The sequence below is a fragment of the Oxyura jamaicensis genome, chromosome 3, assembly GCF_011077185.1.
Source record: "Oxyura jamaicensis isolate SHBP4307 breed ruddy duck chromosome 3, BPBGC_Ojam_1.0, whole genome shotgun sequence".
NCBI classification, from domain to species: domain Eukaryota; kingdom Metazoa; phylum Chordata; class Aves; order Anseriformes; family Anatidae; genus Oxyura; species Oxyura jamaicensis.
This window is the reverse complement of record NC_048895.1, coordinates 31279305-31303820: the sequence shown is the minus strand read 5'-3', so window position 1 is coordinate 31303820 and position 24516 is coordinate 31279305. Positions and strand designations below refer to the sequence as shown.

Genomic DNA, 24516 nt, shown 5'->3' with positions numbered 1-24516 from the left:
GTTTACCTACTTCCTACATCCCCTTCATGAGGTGAGGTCATTCCACAGTTTTACTGCACCCGGGTTTATTAACAGCCTTAAGGCTGAGGTGAAATATTCAACTAAAAAACAGCAGCCAGTTTGGGGGCAGTTCTCTTTAATGTTTTTTATCTATGATCTGGATGCAGGACTCAAGTGCATTCTAAAGAAGTTTGCAGGCAACACTAAGGAGGAGCTGTTGACTCCCTCAAGGGCAGAGGCCTTACAGAGAGATCTTGATGAATTAAGAGTTGGGCAATCACCAACTATATGAAATTTAACAGGAGCAAGTGCCAGATTCTACACCTGGGATGGGGCAGCCTTGGATACACATACAGACTGAGGGCTGAGAGGTTGGAGAGCAGCCCCACAGAAAGGGATCGGAAGATTTTGGTTGACACCAAACTGAACGTGAGCCAGTAGTGTGCTTTGGTGGCCAGATGGGCCAACTGTATCCTGGGGTGCATTGGGCACAACATTGCTAGCAGGTCGAGGGAAGGATTGTCCTGCTCTACTCTGCGCTGGTGCAGCCTCACCTTGAGTACCATGTGCAGTTTTGGGCACCACAATATAGTAAGGATATAAAGCTGTTAGTGTCCAAAGGAGGGCTACAAAGATGGTGAATGGCCTAGAGGGGAAGACTCATGAGGAGCAGCTGAGGCCCCTTGGTTTGCTCAGCCCAGAGCAGAGCAGGCTGAGGGGAGGCCTCATGGTGGCCTGCAGCTCCCTCACGAGGGGAGCGGAGGGGCAGGCGCTGAGCTCTGCTCTCTGGGGACAGCGACAGGACCCGAGGGAACGGCGTGGAGCTGGGACAGGGGAGGGTCAGGCCGGGGGATAGGGAAAGGTTCTGCACCCAGAGGGAGGTCGGGCACTGGGACAGGCTCAGGAAGCGCTCAGACAATTCTGTCAGATGCATGGCTTGGTTTTGGGGTGGTCCTGTCTGGCGCCAGGAGTTGTGCTCTGTGATCCCTGTGTGTCCTTTCCAACTCGGGCTGCTCTGTGACTCTTATTAATTAACGACTTATTAATTAACGGCTCCCGGCACTTATGGCGTATGTCCACCCCTCCCTCGCAGCAGCAGCACGGCGTCCCGCTAAACCAAGCCCCACCACCGGCACCCAAAGCCGGGTTCGCCATGCCCAGCACCCGAAGGTGAGCGGCGGGGACTCCCCACACCCACAGCGGCCCCAGGGGGGCGCCCCTGCGCCAACGGCAGAGGCTGGAATGGGGGTGGGGAGGGAAGGCCGGAAGGGGATGAAGGCCGCGGCGTCCCCCGCGGAACTACAACTCCCAGCCTGCCCCGCACCGTCCCTATGGCGACGGGCAGCCGGGCCCGGCCGGCCGGGAGCGATGCCCAAGGCCGGGTAACGGGGGGAGCCCCCCGGGGCCGCGTGGGGGGGGGGGGGCGGCCGGGGGGCGGGGGGTGTGAGGGAGCCGTGGCTCGGTGCAGGGACCCAGGGGGAGGCTCTGGAAGGGGCAGCCCCGAGCGGGGCCGTGCCCGTTGTTTTGCCCTAACGAGCCCCGGCTGTGGTTTTCCCGCTAGCGACACGCTGTGGGACCTGGCGCTGGCTGAGGTGGAGAAGAGAGAAAGCCCCGACGGCGATGGCAAACGCGTGGAAGTGTGGGAGAAGTCGGTGCTGTTTGTGGGGAGCAAAAGTGGGGTAAGGCCGGGTGCCGCGGGGATTCCTGCCTTCCCTGAGCGCGGCTGTGTCAGGGCAAGGAGGGGAGCGTGCAATTCTTGTATAAGTAGCGGCCAGAAATACAGCTCCTCTCTTTAATTGTTTGACACGTTGTTAAATCCCCCCCTGTGAAGGCTGAACAGGTAACCAAACGATTTAAGTGCACTTCTACCAGTTTTGTTGTAGTTACAAGTACTGGCATCGTGCTTGGAGTCTTGTCTGTATCTCTTGTCAGGCAGACTTGAGCGTGGAGTACCAGAAGTTGCAAGCTCCAGGTTCCACGTGCCCAAGGTTGTTTTACCTCATTGTCCCCATAAATTTGGTCCTTAGTAATTTCACATTTGTCTTCCCTTGGCATTTACTTGAAAAGGAAATCAGAAAATACTTGCCTTTTTGACCAAGTGTGTCAGAGTTATAAGAATCCATTTTTTGCTTTAGGAGTATTGTTATGTGTACAACCTCTAATTAGCAATCTTTAAAATACTTTTTAATCAGAAAATACAATAACTTTTTGGATTCAATTCACTGATTTTTGAGGTAGGAATTGACAGAGGAGTAAAACTGTGGAAATGCTAGTTCCTTCAAAGTGACATTGTACTCAGTGTCTGAATTTCAACAGTGCAAAGATATTTTTCTGTGTGTTCGTTTGTATCTTAAGCATTCTTTTTATTTCCATCTCGTCAGTAATAACTTATGGAAACCCTGTGGAAAGCTGACATATTTTTAATAATTAAAGCTTGTTAAACAGTTTAACAGAATTGGCCAGATTGATCACTAATGTCTAATTTTACACATCCTATATTGCTCTATTTGTCATCTCCATTAGTTTATAAGAGTGGTAGTGTGGCTTGATTCTGACAGAAAGTTGGTAGTTAACTTTCCACAATAAGGTTACAAACAATTACACAAATTTATGCTTTTCAGGTAATTTATTATTGGAATATTAAAACAATAAGTTTAACTTAGTGATAACTATTTATGCTTTAATGACATTGCAGTAGACTACTTCTTTGTTTTTAATTTCCAGGGAAAGACCACTATTATACTGAGGTGTCTTGAGAGGTACGTGTGAAATTTTTGAAAGTATTTCTCAACTGTGGATACTTAGAGGATAATCATAATAAAGGATGTCATAAGAAACAGTTACCAGTAAAAGAGAACTGTTTAAAATACTGTTAACTAGTAGCAGTAGCCTTGAAATCAAGTTACTTACTTGCCAGGGGTTGATAACTACCTGTAAGCATTTGCATTTTTATGTTATTAAAGCTTTTTTTTTAAAAAAAAATCTTTATATAAATAGTTATATTGTGTGATAATTCATAATACACATATACAGATGTTGTCTTCTGTGTCCCACTGATCACGCATAGATCAAACTTATCACTGCTACCTGTCAAGCTGCCCCCTGCAGTCCTCTGCAACGTGAGAGTGCTGAAATGGCCATCAGTTCGGATCAGTTCAGATTGGTGCTCCTCTTTCTACTGTCATTGGCAACAAATGATAAACTGAGATCTGCCCTATTAGAGTGTTTTCTCTGTATTGCTGTTTCTAAGCCACGTTCTGAACTGACCAAACTATAGTATCGTAACAGTAGAATTAACCTTATGTAGAGGGTCTTGACAAAATAATTTCATTTTTCCTTGGACAGGGAAGAGATTCCAAAGCCAACATTAGCTTTGGAGTATACCTTTGGAAGAAGGGCAAGGAGACACAATGCAGTGAGTACCCAGAAAGTATAGTTTACTTAACATTTATTTATTTATTTATATAGTTTATTTTTATGTACAAGAATCTTAAAGTTTTTAGCTTATTGCTTGTGGGGGAAAAACTGTCTTTTTTAATATTATCTTCTTAGTTACTTTAATCTTCAATATATTTTCCCTTTCACTAGAATGCAGTAGATCTGAGACCAAAGTATCACACAAAGCAACCAGTTTCATTTATAAAAATCTACCATGTATGTTGTGTTTGAGTGGTTTTATTTTCCAATTGTAGGAAGATGTGTAGGATGCACGCCTTGAACTTTGTCTTTAAAATGTGAAGTGAGTATAAACCAAGGAAGGTCTCTTACAACTGGATTTATGAGAGAGACAGTCATCTCTGAGGGTGTTCAATTATAATTAAATTCTAGGTTACGTGTCAGTATCACTAACTTTTGCATTGCAGAATATGTTAACAGGAATACTGAACTCACTCTCATCACTACGCTGTCCAGCAGTAATAACTATTGCTGCAGCTGTTTGCTGTTTCTATAACTGAAGCAGGGAGCAGAAAATCTGACTTAGTCTGAAAGATAAAAATCACTTAACACTTCTCCCAGAAGCTAAATGTGAATGTAGAGATTCATTGCTGTTCTGATTGAGAGCGTTAGTCTTGAGCTGCAATAAGCAAAAAGAAAGGGACGAAAACCTGACATATATATACATTTATGCTTATCATTAATCATGCTGCTTCCCAACTTCCGTACTTCAAAGTAGTCATTCATCAAGATGGACACAGGCATGCCAGGAGTATTTAGTAAGTGTTGTATGGGATTTCTTGAACATGTTTTGTTTAGTGTTTTGTTGTTTTTTTTTTTAGAAAACACTAGTGAAGTAATATATGTTATTGTTCTGAGTCACTTGCATGAAAACACAGCTTATCAGAAGCAAGATCTCTTGGTGTTGCATCGAAGTACATGTTTCTAACATAAAGCAATTCTTTTTGCAGCCCAAAGATATAGCTCACTTCTGGGAACTAGGTGGTGGAACATCATTAAAAGAACTGATTCGAATACCAATCACTGGCAACAACATACGGTAAGTGATTAATATTACAATTCTAGAGTTAATTTCGACTGTCTTTCAAGCATAAGCAAATCTCCAGATCACTTATTGTGAAGAACTCTTTCAAAATGTAAGAGAAGACCTTTCTGAATCTTTCTAGAAACCATGGTAATACCACTGATACTCCCTTTGAACTCCCTTTTCTTGATTCTTTCCTAATAAGACAATCAACGAGAAAAAGCAATACCATGAAGAAAATGAGTTGTCCTTAAGTACAAGAATAAGAAATATAGAAAAAGAGAAAAAATAGTTTCTTTTTATGCGGAGTGGAAGAGCAGAAAAAACAAGTGGGGGGAATAAGAAAAAAAATAAAATCTGGCTGCCCACTTCTGTCTGCAGATGCAGGAACAATCTCTGTGAGGGGCACTATTGTAGGGTGAAAGACTAGGCAAAAAATAACACAAAAAATCTCTGGATTTCTAGGAAGTGAAGTGCCCATCTGTTGAGAACAAGGTCAGACATGAGAGATGATGTTTCTGAGAGGGACTGAAACTGGTGAATTGATTTGAAGACAAAATGAATAAATTCAGAGAGAATGAAAAAGAACTACTGTGAGAATAATACGTAAAAGTGGTGGAATAGCCTAGGAAGAAAAACTGCATGGAGAAAGGGAATGCAATGAGGGTGCAATTTTTTTTTTTTTTTTCTAGCTAAGGAAGGTAGAGTGGAGACTGGAAAGGGAGAAAAGAATCAAAAAATATTACCTCTGTATTATGATGCATTGCTGTATTTCTTTGATAGTGAGCTTTAATTTCTATTTAAAAATAATACTAATGGGAAGGATATGTTTTTTTTTTTTTATCACATACGCTTGCTACGGTTCTGGCTATTGAGATAATGCTGTTATTTAGTGAGAGACTAAGACAGAAGAAAGAAAAACACTTCTGGCATGTGAAACCTTTTGTTGTTAGAGGGTCTTGGGGTCAAAAATCAATGATCGCTTTTCAGCTTTTGTTTAAAAAAAGTTGACTGAGCTCCACCTCCACCTGTCTTCTCTCCCCATTTTATTGATAAGGAATCTTTTGATTTTTGATTTGGATTTCTGAAGGTTCTTTGAGAGAGCAACATTGTTCTTTAAGATCATCTGTGTTCATAAGGCAATATTTTAACATACTACTCAAATGTTCTACCACTTCAACTTAAGTATAAGAGCTGTTCACTGGTTTCTTTATTCATCTGTAATCAAGGAGTTTGCTTGTTTAAAAGTTCCATCAACTCTTATCTAATTGTACCAAGAGACTTTTTACCAGACTTTTTCCACAGCATTTTAAATTTAATTGGACATTTACTTGGTTTTGTAGTTTTCTGATAATCACTCTGGTCTGGAATCCTCTATTTCTTGTCAGGATGGAGGAGTTTTTGTGTAAACATTTTTCATTATAATCACATTTAAAAGCTTGATAATTGGCGTTGAGTGCTCTGGCATCTTCCATGTGTGATCCTGTCTTTCTGAAGACTTTCTGATGTGCTCATTTTGAGGTTCCAGCTATTTGGCACCATCCATGGCACAGAACAACTCCCATTAACCATCTTTTTTATTTCAAATTACAAAAGAATAATGAACGGATAGAAATTTCTAATACATTCATGGTTACGAAAGATCCTGACCATTTGCGACCATTGCTAACTGGGAGTGTAGAGTTAAGAGATGACAAAGATACATGACAGCAGAAGTGCCCAGTCACACAGATACAAGAAGTTGAATATGATCAGGATATTTACATATTTTACTTCTTTGTATAAAAGTCTCCAGAAAGAAAGTTTTATATATAGAATCTCCCAAAAATTCTGATGGAAAGTTGGCAAAGTAATAGTTCTGAACAAGAAAAGATGGAGAAAAGATTTGCTCAGTGCTCAGAGTATCCTTAAAAAACATCTGCCTTTGCTGTCACATTCTATTCTATTTTAGTGCTTGTATTTTCACATTTGTTGCTTTCAGCATTGGTGTTACAGTTGTGGTTGTGTATGAAAATGTTAATTGTCTCAGGCACTGAAGATTTGACCACATAATGCCTTTTTTAATAGGTCGTTTGCTGTAGTTCTTGTATTGGATCTGTCCAAACCGAATGAACTCTGGACTACCATGGAGAATCTTCTGCAGGCCATCAGGGACCATGTGAATAAAATTTTAGTCAAACTGGAAAAGACAAATCCTGAAGTAGCTACTGAAATGAAACAGAGGATGAGGAACAGTCTGCAGAAGGATCATCCAGTAAGTTACTTCTAATATTTTCTCCAGATGTCACAGGCCTTTATACAGTTAAAGATAATGCTTTTGAAAATCATAAACAACTCTTTTAGATTTTTATGCATGACTGGAAATCCATTTGATGTAGATGAACCTGTTCACTGGAAAATTATAGCAATTTAATAAAAATTCAATAAGAGCAGAAACAAGGAAAGAAGGTTTCTTATATCTTTTTGTTAGATATCTAATGTGATTGTTATGGCATGTTACACCAATCAAAAGAAATAGTTTTAGAGTAGCAGTTTGCTTTTTCCCCCCTCATCTTTTTAAAATGAAGATGAAAACTAGAATGTACAAAAGTCATCTAGCAAGAGACTAGCTGAAGGTACAAATTTAAGCAAAGAATATGGTTATAACAGCCATCAACATGACTATATACTTTGCATTTATTTAAATGTCTATCACAAACTCAATGCCTTTTGATAATCTGACAACTAATTAAATTATAAAGTTTCAGAAATGTTAACATCAGTCCTTTAAACATAATTGCTAACTAAATCTCTGGAAACGCTAAACTAGATTATGTGCAATAGAAATGAAAAATCATTGTGCATTAAACCTCTGCAAATGTTGTGCATATATAATGCATAAATAAGTATTCAACAGTTCAAAGGCTTGGCACATAAATCTAGCTACTGTAGCTTCTATAAAATGCTGTAATGTAGCAAATGCTTATATTGAAAAGTAACTTTTCCATTTTTTGAGAAAGCAACATATGCAAAACTCAGTAGATTTATAGATATAAAGTATAGCATTTGAGTCCTGCTGGATAATGATCTTGTTTTTCACTTTTAGAGAAGGGATTTCACAAAAAGAAAATACCTACAAACATGCTCGGCAACAAATCATGACCACAATGTCAAGTTTACGTGTAGAGCTTATGAATTGGAAAACTGCAAACTTTTTTCAATAGTAAAAAGCATAATGCCACTAATTGCTTAGAGAAGGCTTGTTATACTTGCCCTGTAGGGAACACAATCACACCTTCTCAACTCAGATTTCTATTCAGTCTTCGTTATCAAAATCAGGAAGGATGTATACAAAATGTTAGGTTACTACTGGGTTCTCTTGAAACCTTCATCAGTGTTCAAGGAAAAAATTATGTCAGTTTTGTGGGAGGAAATACCATATTTTATAATCAAAATGTAAATGACAGTTCAAGGAAAAATGTATTTGCCCCTTTATCCCTAAACATTTTTGCGTTGAAGAATTGGTAAGATTTTGGTTTGGTTTTCTTTGTTGTTGTGTTTGTTGCTGTTCTGTAGGGTTTTTGTTCATTTGATGTATCGTTATTATTTTTTTAAGAATTAGATGTGTTCCACTAGACTGGAGAAAGTAAGGTTGGCTGTGATGTTAAAGCATAAATGTGTCAAGTGCAGACCTTGTTTAAAGGTGGCTGGATGCCAGTTTTAATGTTTCTGATGTTATTTCTAATTATTTTTTTCTCAGTTAAGAAACTAACGCTTCACCTGTTTATTTTTTCAGTTCTGTGTTCTATACATCCAATTTTAAGTTGTGATAATTTTTGCTCAGAGGTTTTACCTTGACAATGTAGGGATGAAGCCATTATTTTTCCTCTCAAAGTCCAAGATCTTCTGTATTTGCATCTTCTTGCTAATGCACTGTCATTTATCCTGCATGTGAAGTGACCAGGTTTAGAAGACCAGTGAGGTCATCCTCTGCTACGACTTACTTCTTTTCCACTCTCGTGCAACCAAAGCAGCTTGACTGTCGCTGTGTGAACACAAGGGGATCATCTCATTTCATGTAGACTACACAAAAGCCTTCCAGATCACTTGAGAATTATTGCAATCTGCTTATTAAAACTTTTACCAGATGTTTACTATTTAACAGCTAAACCTACATCCCCAGAGCTGTTTTTCTTTCCTTGGTACAGATTTGCACTGTAATGGCTGTTAGGTGATGTTTTCCTTTTTCTTGCTGATACCAAACATTTAAATATCTTTTGGAAGAGTTTGGAAAACGTGAGGTGGGGAGGACAAATGTATGACCCAGGCAAGTCGTTCAGTTTAAATTTCTTGATTTTTGTCTGTGTTACTTTGGACGTGATGCAAGGAGGGGAATATGTCAGAGCCGGTTATGCTAAGTGAAACTGGTGGTAGATCTGTGAACATACGAGAGGGTTTTCCGCTCTTCCCTTTCCATCTAATGTTGGAACTGCAGTATACAGTGCAAAAGCCCTTTTATGCCATTGAGTTTTGTGGACTGCGCAGAGGGATTATTTCCTGACCGTTTATAAGAACTGTAGAATCTGGTGTGGATATAGAATTGAAATTTATTCATCCAACATAAGATTTTGAAAGAATAAACCTTGTCTCCTGTAAGTTAATGTGACTCCTTTCAGTTTGAACTGTTGCAATCTTCTACAATTTGTGTACACTGCTTAACTGTCATTTACCTGTTTAACAGGATTATGAATTGGTTGACCCTTTTCCAATACCCATGGTGATTATTGGAAGCAAATATGATATTTTTCATGTAAGTTGTTTTTATTTTATTTTATTTCTTGTTTTTTGTTGGTAGTTGTGACAGCAACAACACTAAACTATCATTTTGTTCTAAAACTTTTTTTTTTTTTAAGTACTTTTTCAAGTTTTTATGGACAAGTGAGTAATTGCATCTTTTAGCAGGGAGAGGAAAGAAACGTGGTACTGCTGGATTCTCTCCTAGGACTTTAAAAGTCCAAACAAATGCGTGCTCACTTGTCAAGTGGCACTTGATCATGAGAACCTAGAACAGCCTGTTTGATTTTTAGCTGTTGTGCTGGCAACTTCTGCTTCTCTGATGATAGTATATGGATACCAGGCCAAGCCTCTGAGTTAATTCTTTATTACCAAGGCTTTATGCTGAGCCCTGGACACTTTAAAAATGTAAAAATCAGTGACTCTCATGTAATAGACACAGAACAACAGCCTAATGCCATTGGGGTCTATGGACAGGCTCCTGCAGGCTTCACTGGGACCAGATTTTTGCTTCCTTTCTCCAGGGAAGGCCTTTCTCCAGGGAAGGCCATCTGTATGATCTTGCATTAAAGAAACATAGATGAAAGGGTATTTTTTGCACTTTTCAAATCTGACAGTTATTAGAATTTAAAGAGCATACAGCCAAAGGTTTACTGAAGGTTAAATATTTTCACAAAAAGAAGAAAATTCTTACTCTTCTTGAAGGCAGTACTTCTAAAAATTTAAAACAAAATGAAACAAATTAATTGGAAATTGAATACACATTCCCAATTAAGAAACTTTTTCTAGACTAACATTTTGCCTGAATTATGCTCCCTCTGTAAAAAAGAAACAAAGGGAAATTGTGACATTCCTTTTCAGAGTAGGCTGTTACTGATTCTGTCTTACGATATAATTATGCTGACAGCTGAACACCTCATATATTGTAGCCTAACTGCATTGCAGTTTATACAAAAAAAATGAAAAGTTCTAGCTGTTATATTTTGTGTTTTGTTTCTAATGCATATGTTCCAATATCAACTTTTTTTTAGGAGTTTGACTCTGAAATGAGGAAAACAGTAAGCAAGACACTTCGATTTATTTCACATTATTATGGAGCTTCATTGGTGGTATGTATCTTCATTTTCTAACTGAGGAAAAAAAGATGAACAATACTTATGATATGAAACAATGTTTTAAAAAAATAGAAATGAAATACTCTTTGAGAAAATAGGGTTTAATTGGTTTTACAGTAGCTTTCTTAATGAGCTCATACATAATGGGGCTTGCAGGGATTGGCAGGGGATAGATGAATATACCTTGTTAACAAGCAAAATACCTGATTTCTAGCGTCAGCAAAAACTAAATGAAAATGATTATCTGTTAGCCAGCTCAGTTGCTGTACTGAGTTTACTACGTGGCTGGCCAAAGCTTTTGTTGGTATGAGAAAGCAGGACAGGAGAAAGTGATTGTCCTAGGTGGCATTAGAGAACTGGCCTCTCTGGTAGATGTGTGAATGTAGGTCTAATGACCAGGCTTCTGACGACTCCAAAACTTGGCTCCAAGGGCATGTCTTCACAGCAGTTCAGGCATACCTGATTACCACACTTACACTTTTGAAAAATAAAAGCAGGACTTTTTCATAGTACTGAGTAGGAACCGCCAACTCAAGAGAACCATGAGGATGATGAAGTATTTATGTGGGTATAGAAACTGATCAGAGCCTGGCAGATCAACTCCTGAGTAAAGGCAGAAATATGCATGGTCAGCTTCACAACCCAAAACAGCTGCCTCCTGGGCTCTCTCTATATCAGAAGATGGTTCTAACTTTATTAGCCACCATTTATGTAAAGCCTTTTTTGATAGTGGCTTATTTTGGTTGCTAAACACCTTAAGTTTGCTTTAAATTGCTGTACTTAGAGCATGTCCCTTTGAATCTATGTAAAATTGTACAGCTTTTGTACAATGACGTGAATTCATTTTTGTTAACTGTGAATATTACTGTCTTGATTTAAAAAAAAAAAGTATTTAAATATTATTTTAGTTAAAAAATAAGAACTAGGAGTCTAAAAATTTTTGGATACCAGTACCGATCCCCATTGAAATGAGTGAGAAGAGAAATTTCATTTCCCATGGGAGAAATGTTTCTTGAAGACTTGAACCTGTTAGGATATGTAATACCTTAGGAAGGAATAAGGATTCTGTTTGAGAAGATATTCTGGGAGGTGTTTTCCAAGAATTCTGTACTGGTTCTGCTGCTATTGAGCCACTCTTACGATGTGTGAACACTTTCATAGTTATTTATTACATTTCTAAGTGTTTGTGGTATTCTGGATAATTTTTAATGTAGTTTAAAATCTTACTGACTCATTACTTTTGGGCAAAAGATTCTTGTATCTTAATGTGCATATTTCAAAAGTTGTGAATCAATATTTTTAACTATTTTTCTTGCTATGTTTTGGAAAGTGAGGGTGAGATTTTTATTCTAGTAAATCCAGGAAATATATACTAAATTTATCGGTGTCAGAAATCAACCATGCTGTATCTGAAATCCTCTGTGCAGATGACACAATGTAGTATTTATACGATGGAAGATCATAATATATGCTTTTTCTCGTTCATGTAGTTTACCAGTAAATCTGAGGCTCTGCAGCTCAAAGCCCGTGTTCTTATTAATCATTTGGCATTTGGCTATGAGAGAAGGTAACATAATTACTGTCCGATTATTAATTGTCTTGCCTAGAGTCTCAAAGTATTTAATCAAAATATTGGAATCACCAGAGCAATTTTATTTTTGTTTTTATTTTGAAAAGTATCTTCTCTGCAAGATGCTTGTTCGTGGCGTATCTCGACTCCGTATCTCTGTGCAGAACAGAGGTAATTCCTTGGTTTTGATCCCCAAACTGACAGAATAAAAACATGGTCACCACTGAATAGACTTTTATTTACCTATATTTGCATGCAAAGCCCAATAAGAGCCTAGTCTTGTCTAGAATAATGTAATGTTTTTAGTTTATTACTAAATGTTTGCTTATTTTCTTTTTTCTGTTTAGCAAGTCTGTATCAGTGGATCACAGCAAACCTCTATTTATACCAGCAGGCCTGGATTCCCTGAGCCAAATAGGTTAGGACATCTGATGTTCATTGTGGTTGTTGTTTAACTGTTTTTGAAAATTAGAGAAAAAAAAAAAAAAAAAAAGGCAGATACAAAGTAAGGTTAAATTCTAACACATCACCGGTCTGTTCTAACTCATCATTGAAGCAAAAGGCTTAAAAAAATAAAACTCTGATTCATAATTTACATTATTGAGAATTACTTGTGCAGTTTTAGGTAGTTTAATAAAGTATCTGGGCTACATCAAACAGTAAGGTGCCAACAAACATCGATCTAAAATAAAATATAATATACAGTACCACCCAGCCTGTTTCATGGTGGGAGATCAATGCTTTCTCAAGTCTTCTTGCAGCCTGTCACTGCAGAACATGAAATACTAAATTAGATGGATCGTTATCCAAAGTTATTTGGTAATTCATGTTGTAATAACAATGTACTTGTATTATTTTGTGCTGTGCTGAAATCCTTAGGACCACCACCCACCTCTGATAGCGATATTGGAAAGATGCGTGCAAGCACACCTTTGGAACTGTGGAAAAAAGTATTTGAGAAGACCTTTCCTCCCAAGGTAGGTGTTTACATGTCTGCTGCACAGCTTCTTTTTTTCTTAGAATAGTAGTATCAGTCTAGTTCTTGTTTTTCAAGTCCAGTGACTGGAATTTCAGTCTCATTTAGCAGTTCTGTTTGCTCCAACTTCTTTAATTCATATACTTTTAAAAGAGAGAAAGTTGTGTGTAGTAGTGGTTTGGTTATTAGCTTCTACATCTTCAGTCACCTTTAGGAATCTAGTCACATCTAGGAATAATGCGAGTACCAATGTAACCCTGTCTTTTCCAAAGTTATGCTGTTGCCTTTTGTTATACTGAGAGAAGCTATTCTTGGCTCCACTTTTTTTTTGGAGTTTTATAAGGTGCCATATGCTCAAATGGCTAAACCGAATAACAGGGACATTCCAAGAAGAGAATGCTTCAAGGCTACAGCAAGCTGCTGTTCGCTTTTCTTGTAAGGCAAATGCATTAGAATTCCTTGCCAAAATCTGCAGTTTTGCTAAGCGAAGTCTATGGAAAGTGTTAGGATTTGCAAAGTAATTAGAATCTTATGGCACCTACACAATAATAAATCTTGTACGCATTTCAGAAGTTTCTGGTTGCAAGATGCAAACCCCCTTGTACTTCTTTTCAGTAGAAGTAATTGCTGCCATTAGTAACAAAATTATTTTCTATTTGACCTGAGCAAATGCAGGCTGGTGCTTTCTCCTTGTGTACTTGGCTATCACAGTTCTTCATCCCTGTCCATTTTCTGCCCCTACAGCTTCCTTACAGGCAAGGAAGTTAGTTAAGACTATCAAACTGTGCCTCGAGTTACATTTCACAAACTGGACTTTTTCTAGTTTTTAGTTTATGAATCTCTGTTCTTGGTGAGAAGGTGTCTTAATTTACCTCTTCATTACCTCATTCATTGGATATCAAAGCCTACAAATTATTTCTGTTGCTTTGTGACCAGAGTCAATTATAACCAAGATGCCATTCTCAGTTCAGTATGTCCCTACATGATAAAGACTAAATTTTCACTTTTCACAAACTATAAAGGTAATCTAATTTTCACATAACTTCTGCTCGTAGCCTTTTTAAAAACAATTGTCCTGCATCCAATAACTCCTGAACCCCCCTCAGAACAGCTCATGGTAATTATTGGACATGGGATGTGAACTGTGTACATATGTGTTCCTGGACAGTCGCAGTGCTCTGGCCATAGGAATAGACCCATAAGTTATTTAAATTGACTTTCTGAAGTACTGCACAGGACTTGGTTCTGACTGTAACTTTAACACTATACCAGTTACTCAAATCTGCAGGTAGGTATATCTGCTAGAAAGCAACGGATTTATTGTCTGGCCTTGTTAGCTAATTATTGCTGGCAACCAGAATGGTTACTGCAGTCCGCTTGTCTCTCTGTGCCATACATGGTGGAACCTTAGCAGATGCAGTGTGAAGTTAGACACCATTTCCTGGCCCTTTTTAAAGGGTAAGATAATTCCAAGTAACAATCCCTTACTCAGAAAACAAGCACTTGAGCCATTTAAGTGCACAGCTTCAAAGTTTTTAGATACTTATGAATACATTTCTCATCTTGCAGGGTCCTTCAGTGTCCAAAGGTAAGCAGTGAAATTAAAGAAGACTTTCCAAGCAGATTTTCATTCTTCTCTTTTGGTTCCAAAGTATGCTTTAAACTTTAAAGTTATTTTTATGCATTTGGAATTTCTTTTCCCATCATCTCTTCTAATGACAACTTTAATTGTTTGATTTTATTCTGTTATTTGTATGAGTGAGGAGACGTGCAGCACAACATTAAAAATATTATTTAATAATTTTTCTTTCTATTAGTCTATTTTCTTTTTTTGGAATTAAACTTACTGTTCTTTCAAGTTTCAAAAGAGGCCAAAAGATCATAATCAACTCTTGTAGTGCTTCTCAGATACTGAAATAATATTTCTCATATCTTCAAATGAAGCACAGTCTTGAGTATTAAAGCCTCTGATGTAAGTATCCTTCACTATACCCAAATGTCATGGGCCAGAAAAGATATTTGCTTTTTGAGGAGGGAATAATAAACGACTACCCAATAAGAATACTATTTTTCCTTAAGATCTAGCTGCACTGTTATTTTCTTATCAGTTACCAATCCAAGACAGTGTATTATATTTTTATCTAATCTGTGACCTGTAATTTTATTCTGTAAATGCTGGATTTTAATACCTTTCTATTCAAGCAGAATGCTTCCATTAGATGTACAGCATGGTGGCAGCTTGTTAACATTTACCCTGTGTGTTTCTGTCATTTCTTCTTCTAGGGTTTCTATGATTTGCAAGTTACCAAAGACCCCGGACAGGATTCACAGTATGCAGAGCATGAAGTTGATGTAATGAGAGCTCAGAAAAACCAGGTGTGTTGTTGTTGTTCAATTGCTCTTCACAGTCAGGTATTCCAGAGACAGAAGCGTTGCCAAAGTAATTGTGGAATATACATGTGTGTTGGGTCTGTCTGGGATGGAGTCACCTTTCCCTGCAGCAGCCCACACAGTGCTGTGCTCTGCACTCATAGCTGGAACAGCACTGGTATCACTCCAGTGTTGTGTCTATTGCTGCATAGTGCTGGCACAGCATCAGAACTCCTTCCAGGCCCCCAAGAGCCAGCAGGCTGGGGGTGGGCAATTGATGGGGAGGGGACATCACCAGGGCAGCTGACCTAAACCAACCAAAGGGATATTCCATAACACCTGATGTCACACTCAGCAATAAAAGGGGGGCTCTCGTGGGGGAGGGTCTCTCCTGAAAAACCGGTACGCGTTTTGAGGCCCTGCTTCCCGGGACGTGGCCGAACATCGCTCGTTGATGGGAAGTAGAGAATAACTTTTTTTTTCTTTCTCTCTGTGCTTCCGCGCGGCCTTGTTGTTTCTTTTGTTTCTCTTTCTCCCCATTCCCCTTTCCTTAATTAAATCATTCTCATCTCAAACGTCGAGCTCTTTGTGTTGTCTTTTCTCCCCCTTCCTCTTTGAGGAGGGGAGGAGTGAGAGAGCGGTTGTGGTGGAGCTCGGCTGCCCACTCGAGTAAAACCATCACAACATGTATCGCTCTTTTGCCATTAAATAATTTCAACTTTTCTTCAAGGACTCTTCAGCTTGGATATGTTGTGTGTTTTGTTGCTGTTGTTGGTAGCCGTGTAGTGGGTAGAGAATTGTTAAATCTCTAAAGTTTTAGCTCTTGTGGTTTCTTTGGAAGTGAATAATTTAAACTTCCCCTCTAGCTCTCCTCCAGAATTATTTCACTAGAACAATTTTGAAACAATGCAGTGAAACTTTCTTGGCAGTAATTTATTCATTTCTGCACCCTGTGCTCTCATTTGGGTGTTGGTTAGAAGAACGTCTAAGGAGAAGTATCAAGGCTTGAGGTGAGGGAGGTAGGACTTTTTTTTTCCCCCTTGTTCAAAACATTTTTCTTTATACTGGATTTTATGGAAGGTACTGAAATGATAACCCTTCTCACTTAAGTTTGTAGGGTGTGGATATTTTGTTCTAATCAGAGTGAATTATTCCACATAGTGATATTTGCCTTAACCCTTGAATTCCAGGAAATGCTTTTAGAGGAGAAAAGCTCATTAATTTTGAAGTGTTTCTGCGTTTGCCATATGCTTGTAGTGAATTAACACAAACTGTGTGGTGAACAAGGCTAATGCTAGGTCACTGCCACATAGATATCAATGTATAACATCACACAAGTAGAAATGTAGGTTTTACCAATATCATAGGTATGGGCCTGTTAATGTTAATCCAAGATTTATATAGTTTTCTTTGTTTGGAAAGAATATCACATACTTATTCCGGAAATTCTGTATTTCCTGTAGCTTCATTTGTTTCATGTGCAGAAAATTCGTTGCTAGAATCACTGCAAAATGTTTCACTCTGTTCTCAGAGGTTCTATGTGGGCTAACTGCATGTCATTTAACTTTGTGTAAGCTACTGTGCTTTTATAGCAGTGGTTAAAGATGATGGGTATGGAAGACCTTTCAAAGATGGATTGTACCAATCTTGGTCTCACATACTTGTTACAAACCACTCCTCTTAAGATGAAAGGCAGTTCTATTGAGGTGCGCTGCAGTCAATATCTCAATGAACCCTAGAGTACCGTAGCGAATGGTATTTCTTTTTCATGCTTGTAAAAAGAAAGGCAAAGGATTAGATTATTACTGCTATCAAGTTTTTGTGGAGTTTGGTTAGATTGCATAAGGCCATAAACCTGTAGTTACCTGATCCAAAGAACTGCATTAATAATGTAAAAGAACAAAGCCCTTTCAAGAATCATATGCAGTCTTTGAACTTGCACATTACCTGTAATATCCTGTTAATGTAGGCATCAGTTCTGAATTTGTTACATCAAGAGCAGTCTTAGATAACATTACAATCTGTAAAGTACAGTGCTTTTGGAATTTATAATGTAATCTTATACTCAATATATCTACGTATTGCAATATAACTTTATGGTGTACTAAGTTATTTTGAGATAATACTTCTGTCTTGCAAAAAAAAAGTTACTGTATGTGTTGATTAAATCATACAGGAAATTATTAACTTTTCTGTTTTTAAACAAAAGAGACAGGCTTTTAGAACACTAATCTGTTCAAGGACATTGCAAGCCAGCGTAGCTTCTTTTAGTTGGACTACTACAAGTAATTTGAGTATTAAAGAGAAAATTACTTTTGTTATCTACAGCTATTTTCTAAACCTTTTTATCGTAAGGTTCAGTTAGTACAAGATTATTTGCATATTACTAATTTTGTTAAAGCAAAATTTTAAATGCATCACAAGTCTGACATTGTCATTGGAGTTTCATGTCATCTATTAGTAGGAGGAACAGTATATTAAAATGTTTACTATGCAACATGTTGCTAATGAAATCGTGGGATATAATGCAACATGAAAGTTTCATATAATGGCAGGGTACGTAGTGAAGGCATTTAAGTGCTCATTATTTTATTCGGTTAATTAATGTGCTACTTTGGTCTATAGGTGATTACCAGTTTCTTTGTTTATCTCAAAGATAAGATCTAAAGGAAAAAATCAACACAAATGTAGCAACAGGAAAAAAAAATACAGACTGTCACGGTATCTGATAGAACAACCTGCATACCTGACTGAAATTTCAGCCTTAGTCAGGGCTGGCAAATAATACTGTAATTCATTTATAGATAATTGTGGTAATGCAAAGTTCAATAAAATCAAGGCTGTTTCTCTATTGCCTTCCACGTGTGAGGAACCTTTTCAGTGTCTTAGCACTGGATGCAGCCAGTTTCAAAATGTGTCCTTGTGGTTTGGATAATATAGTCCTATCTCCAGGGATTTCCAAGTTCATAACCTGGTTTTAGAGTTTGTCTGCAGCTAGGGTTTGTGAAGAAATAATGTGCATATTCAGAGCTGGCTACAATGATTCTTGATGTAAAATCAGCTTTCAGAAGGATGCACTCTAGCAGAGTAAAAGGTAGAATTATTGAGTATAAAATCAGAAGACAGATTTTAAAAAAATAAATACAGAAACAGGAAAGTACCTGGCTCACTCTCCCATACTAGCTGTCAGCAAGTATTTATCTGAGATGCTTTGTGGCTGGAGATGTTTGAGTTCAGCTTATCAGCACTCAGTCATGGGAATGTTTTCTTTTAAACTTTAGATTATTTTGTTTCCTTAATACTTTCCAAAGTGAACAATGAGACACAGCACAGTATTACTAAACCTTTCTGCTTTGAAAAACTCTGAGGCTACCTTTTCCACGCTGTGCCATTTTTCAAGACAGAGCACGTCTGTCTTATTCAACTACGTCTTTCCAGAATTCTTTTCTGGAATGTTTTTTTTTCTTAAACCACAGACATAGAAAGTGCAGATCTATGATTTATGCCAACCAGGGCTATTGCAAATGCTTTTTTTTTATTCTCTGGAGTTAAGCTATGAGAGTGAATATAGCACCCAGGATCTCTTTGGAATTTGCATAAAGGATAAAAATCCTTTTTTATCTGGACATTTAACTGCAGCTTCACTCGTGGAAGCAAATGATAAAGCTAACCTTGGGCTGAGAACTGGATAGCCTCCCAGTCAGGTACTTAAGGAGTCAGCGTCACGCAAGGCTAAAGTTCATACCAACAGGTCGTTGTTACACGAATATATGACATTAGGGATTGATGCCAGCTTTAGCTGAAGCCTACCACTGTAAGTATACTCAAAAAATAATAATAAATAAATAAAAGAATTAGATACCTTGGTGTTAGCTTACAAGAAGTAATGGCAACATATCTCCAAGAACAGGGCTGTAAATTCTTAAGATGGGAAGGGAAAAAACTTGCTAATATGAAATTCACTGTACATAGAATAAGGTTAAAATATACTCTGTTGCCAGTCCTTTAATCAGTCATGCAAACATCAAATTTATCTGTCTGTAGTTTATGCAACTGCTGTTTTGTTTTGGTTTAAGATTCTGGATTGAAAACAGCTACCTTGCTCACAAAATATGGTTCTAAGACATCTTTCAAGGAAGTATAGCCCTATTTTTCCCTGATAGCAATGGCCTAATGAGCCAGGTCAATCACAACTGGAAATCATCTTTGGTGTCAGGTCTGCCATGGTTAATTAGACTCCATCAGTGTCTGATTGCGATCAGGACTGTGTTAGCCAACCTGAGAGCCAGCCCTATTTCTTCAACATAGTGTAACCATGTTGCAGAACTTCAGGAGACAGTATTAATCTTTAAGCAAAATACAAGGCTTCGTAGTGTGCAATGAACCTCCTTAGTTAGGCCAGTGGTGCTGGGCAGAGCAGTATGACACTCACCTTAGCATCAGGAGCATCTTGTCTCCTCCAGAGGAGAAGTGCTAGGATTCATATCGTGGAGAAAAAGTTTTGTTGGGCTGTACTCAGCTGCCAAGAATAAGCTTTCTTGTTTTCACATGAAAACATGCCCAAATGGGTACAAGATATATTTTTTTTTTTTTTTTTTTTTTTTTTTTTTTCATGTTGGTTTAATAGCCTTATTAGAGCACTGTTATTAAACTTGCTACGGAAGTTTAGTTCGTTAAGATTTTTAATCCTTGTTTCAGTATTGTTTCTTTTCACACTTTTACAGATTGAGGGCAAATTCACAGCATTTAAAAAAGAAAGTTAAAGTCACAAAAAGCTAGTCCCTCAGAACTGAGGAAATGCAACAATTAAGGCTTTTCCTACAGTCTTAATTTTTCCTCCTTGTTTGTAGACATTATGGTATTGTCTTTAATTACATGATCATATACTATTTTGCTGATGTCTCAATTCAATTGTTCAGTGTTTCTTTTCATCATCCTTATTCTTTGTGTACCTTATTTCTCAACCTGCCATTCAGACACTTCAATGAACACAAAAGTATTAATTTTTTTTCTCTGAGAATGTGTAGTGATGTTATGTTATCTGAGCACCTCACAAACATCAGTTAAGTCTTTCTTCTCAATCCCTTTATGAGATAAGTGTGATCTTCCCCCGTTGACAGATGAAGAATTTATAGAAATACAGAAGTACAGAAGCTTTAAGTTTTCATTCTTTAAAAAAGAAAGAAACAAATAACCCTTTATGCCAGTGTTGAGACATCTAGGACAAGTTCCTGGCACACTACTAATGTTTAAAGCATTCAAAGCCCACTGAAGGCATATTTAAATTGCAATTGTTAATTCTTTTGTAAAGCCAATCTGTGCGCCCTGCACTTGGTACCCAGAGAAGAAGGAAGCTTAATACTATCTTTAATCATTTTGGCTTATTTGGGTAGATATTTTTTGCAGGATGTTCTTTTAGTTTGGAGAGAAGATCTCTTAGCTGATTATATAGCTACAGTACATTTCAGAAGTCTGCTTATGCTTGTAATATGGGACTTCATGAGCAGGAAGGTAGGGTTTGTCAAAATTGTCCCCGGAAATGATCTTTAAGTTACACTTTAGGTTTTTTGGTTTGCTTAGTTGTGGTGGTTGTTGTTGTTGTTGTTGTTGTTTTTACATTGCTGCTCTAAAATATTTATCACTTTGTTCTGTACTTCTGTATGTAGTGGAAGCTAGTTCAAATTAGAGCAAAGTAAATTCTGCTATTATACCTACCTCTTTATTGAAACAGGTTAGTTAGACTTGATACATTTGTGAGGCTAATTGTTTGGGCAGCACCTACAGACCTCAACCCTACAGCATTGTCTTTATGTTTAAAGCCTCATTATCCATTTCTACCCCTCCCTGTAGCATTTGAGAAGATTGTTAGAACTGGAATTATTTACTTGGCATAAACCAGGATACGTGTGATTCTTAGTGATCCCTATTCTCTAGTAGTATTCTCTACTACTGAACTGTTGGAAGCTTGCCAACAGTTCAGTACATCCCAAGATCATAATTACTTTATATTAATAGTGAAGGAGTGAAAATACTGAGTAAAGGCTGGTTACAGATGGAACTATACGCTAGTACTGGAGTTGTACTTAACAATGCAACTTAACTAGATTTAGACTGGATACAGTTTGTTCTACATCAGTCATCTGTGAGTTATGTAACTGTAAAACCAGACTTTTGAAAACATCTTGAATGATATGCACAATTTAAAAATCCTCTTACCTGTTTATAAGGCTGTGGTGTTCTCTGAAAGTTTTGCACTGCTGATGGAGCTGCTAAAATTACTGCCTGAAAGAAAATTCAAAGGAATTGCCTTGCACTTTTTAGACAATTTCTCTGTTGCTCTGCCCTTCATTTTCTTCTTCTTCCTCAGTGCTTGGGACTGATAATTTAATACTTTTAAAAAATTCACCGGGTGTGAATTTTGTCACTGGTATCTGTATATCTACAGAGAAACCTCAGTCTGTTAAATCCATTCCATTAAAAACAGAACAGTAATCACAAACACTTCCCCGCTTTTGAGCGTCTTCACTGCATTTATACTAGTCACTCATGTCCAGCTCTTTTCCGTTTTCTTTTCTTTTTAACCTCCAAATTTTCTTTATCATCATCCCAAGCTATTTCAGTACCAGTATAACCATAATTACAGAGACGTGATTTTCTGTGATTCCTGGAGACTGGATTTACTTTTTGCTTTGGCAGAGAATTTTAACCTGTCTTTTGTCTCTGTTTGGCTTTAGAGTGAATTTCCAAAAGGATTCATATTCTCCACCATTTTTTTCTGCTAAAAGCATGTTGGGAAGAGGAGATTGTGTTTTTTAAGTGAATTTAGGAGCAAGATCATAAAATAGCTGCTGTATTAACTTCTCTTGCTTAGTGTTTGCTTTTTGCAGCCTACTATATTGCTCTATTTGCATGAATTCTTCAATAAGTAATGGAAACAACTCAATAAAAACCAGCTTTTGCCTACTCAGTCCTATTCATAGCAATACATTTACATGGAAAGATTTAGCGTCTTCACAGATCACGGTGCTGTCTAAATTTGGAAATTTTCTTTTAGAAGCCATTCAAGTAACAAATGTTAAATGTGGCCTTCTACTCAGTTTCAGCATGTGCATCTAACTTTTTTTAGTTGCACATAAAGCACGTAAGCAAATAATACAACTTAGAAGACCTTCCTGGGATGTTTACCACAATATAGGACTTAATACTGAAGGGATTTGGTAAGTCCCAGCAGCACTATATCAAAATTATCTTTAGGGTTAATTAACTCAGTGAGAAATTCCAGCACAATTATTTTGTGTTGTAGTTAATAGATGGTTAATACATTCTTCTGATAAAAGTAACATACAATGACCTTTTTTTTCCCCATTGCAAGCAGTACATGATCTACCAGTTTCCTCATTAGAGTATCATCTACCTGCAAGTGTAGTGAAGTACAGCACCTGTAGTATAATTCTGTTAAAAATAAAAATCATACAGTACATTTTTCCTACTGTGACAAATTTTTTGCATGTGCTTTAAAGTATTAGATGGTTAATGTATCTCATCACTTTTAGTCATCAGGATATTAAATTAATACGTTTTTATGCTTCTCTTTTAGGAGCTTGAACAATACAAAAGAAATGCCTCCAAATCCTGGAAAGAAATGGATTTTGACCCTGACTGATGAACTGCTAAAGGTATCTTCAGTTTCACATTTGCAAAATTAATTATTTTAATGTTACACTAACAATTTATATTTTTTAAAACTGTGGAGAGAAGAATTGTTCAGAGCTATGAAGACTGGCATCAGTCAGTCCTACCTATCTTATAACTGGTAACAAATTTCTCAACTTACTTTTTGAATGATTGTGTCCTAAACTTGCATTAAATGCAAATATTTTTTCACACCCGAAGTATGAAACTACATGGTATGCTAGGCATCTTTTCCTAGTTCGTTGCATATTGATTCAAAAGCAAAGCTTAAGAATGCATTTGCATCATAGATTGATGCATTTGAATAGAACAGTTCCACAAAAAACAGCAGAACAAAATAGAAGTTAAACCAGTATTGACCTAGTCTAAAATTCCAAAGTCTGCTTTGCCAGGAATTATTATTGCATTGTACAGCATTGTAATACTTTGAAGACAAGACATTCCTGTCAAATACTCAACTGCTAGGAATTCTTCCTTAATGAATTTGACAGATACTTGGTTAGTGGTAGAAGCATAATTACTTCACATTCAGCCTAAACTTGGGAAATGCTAGCCTGAACTATATACAGCTTCTTGTTCATGGGCTTCCTTGCTATAATCAACTAGACTGAGTTTTTTGAGAATATGCAAGTCAAGATCTGGATTAAAGCCAGATGTGTCTTCTGAGAGCTAAGCCTTGTAGACTTGTTGTCAGAGAGTAAATGCCTGAACAGGCACTTGGCAGACCAGATTGTAAGAATATTCCCTGCTGAACAACCCTACATGGGCATAAAAATGGCAAAGAAACTAATTTGGTATTGTTCCATCCCTTTCTAGTTATTTTTAACGTATTTGTTCACTGATTATTTTTTCTGATGTAAGTTAAGATATTATATATAATCAGAAAAAAAATCCTGGCCTCACAGTTAAGTGGAAAAGTTGCATTAACTTGAGTATTTCATACTCTGTTAAAACGTGCATCATCTCAGAACTGAAATTATTTATTTTGTTATGGAATTTTAAGATACAAATATACTTAACTGTACAATGTAATCACTAGCTACACCCCCGTAACAAATAATTTCTTCACTGAACAAGAAAAGTAAGTTACAAAACTTAGGAATTCTACATCTGCTAGTCTGTCAATTTGGGGACTTACTTCTATTTACCATTCGGATGAACTCTCTGACATGTTAGTGAACCCATAAGCAAAAATTCCAAAGAAAAATACAAACTGCATCACTTCCAAAAAATGGGAAACATTTTTTTCCCTAGTTAAACTGATACTTTATTAACTCTTTTATTTTTCCTAGTAATTCACAAACTGCTTCCAAGATGGGATTTAGAACATGATAATGAGGAGAAAGAACAGATATAAATAACAGCTGTCTTCTGTGATCTACCGTCCTTTACAGAACTAAAACATGTTTGGTAACCTTTATATTGCTTAAAGATCATAAAGATTATTGTACTCATGGGTGGCATGGTTGGATAGTATGCATAAGATTAAAGTCAAATGATACCTTGATTCTGTCATTATTTACACTAGTTAGTCTGTTTC

At 37.3% G+C, this 24516-nt stretch overlaps 1 protein-coding gene across 3 annotated transcripts; it reads left to right on the top strand.

The window, feature by feature from the left end:
- Positions 1-1280: 1280 nt before the first annotated feature.
- On the top strand, positions 1281-24483 carry DYNC2LI1 (dynein cytoplasmic 2 light intermediate chain 1). 3 transcript variants are annotated; one of them, XM_035320172.1, is made up of 14 exons: positions 1369-1382; positions 1562-1679; positions 2725-2759; positions 3346-3415; positions 4407-4495; positions 6548-6734; positions 9201-9269; positions 10285-10362; positions 11859-11935; positions 12286-12356; positions 12818-12915; positions 15198-15290; positions 22882-22960; positions 24272-24483. In XM_035320172.1, exons 1-13 carry the CDS (start codon positions 1369-1371, stop codon positions 22945-22947), a joined length of 1065 nt encoding a protein of 354 aa, XP_035176063.1. In that variant the 3' UTR covers positions 22948-22960; positions 24272-24483. The 3 variants fall into 3 exon arrangements, with proteins under 3 accessions (XP_035176060.1, XP_035176063.1, XP_035176061.1); XM_035320170.1 differs by having other exon boundaries at positions 24269-24483; XM_035320169.1 differs by lacking the exons at positions 22882-22960; positions 24272-24483 and adding an exon at positions 15973-16248 and having other exon boundaries at positions 1281-1382; positions 15198-15375.
- Positions 24484-24516: the final 33 nt, after the last annotated feature.

Excerpts from the sequence above, each read along its gene's own strand:
- DYNC2LI1 (XM_035320169.1), top strand. Across the intron at positions 12,357-12,817 it reads GGATTCCCTGAGCCAAATAG|GACCACCACCCACCTCTGAT; the intron begins GTTAGGACATCT and ends TGAAATCCTTAG. Across the intron at positions 15,376-15,972 it reads TAATTGTGGAATATACATGT|TATCGCTCTTTTGCCATTAA; the intron begins GTGTTGGGTCTG and ends CATCACAACATG.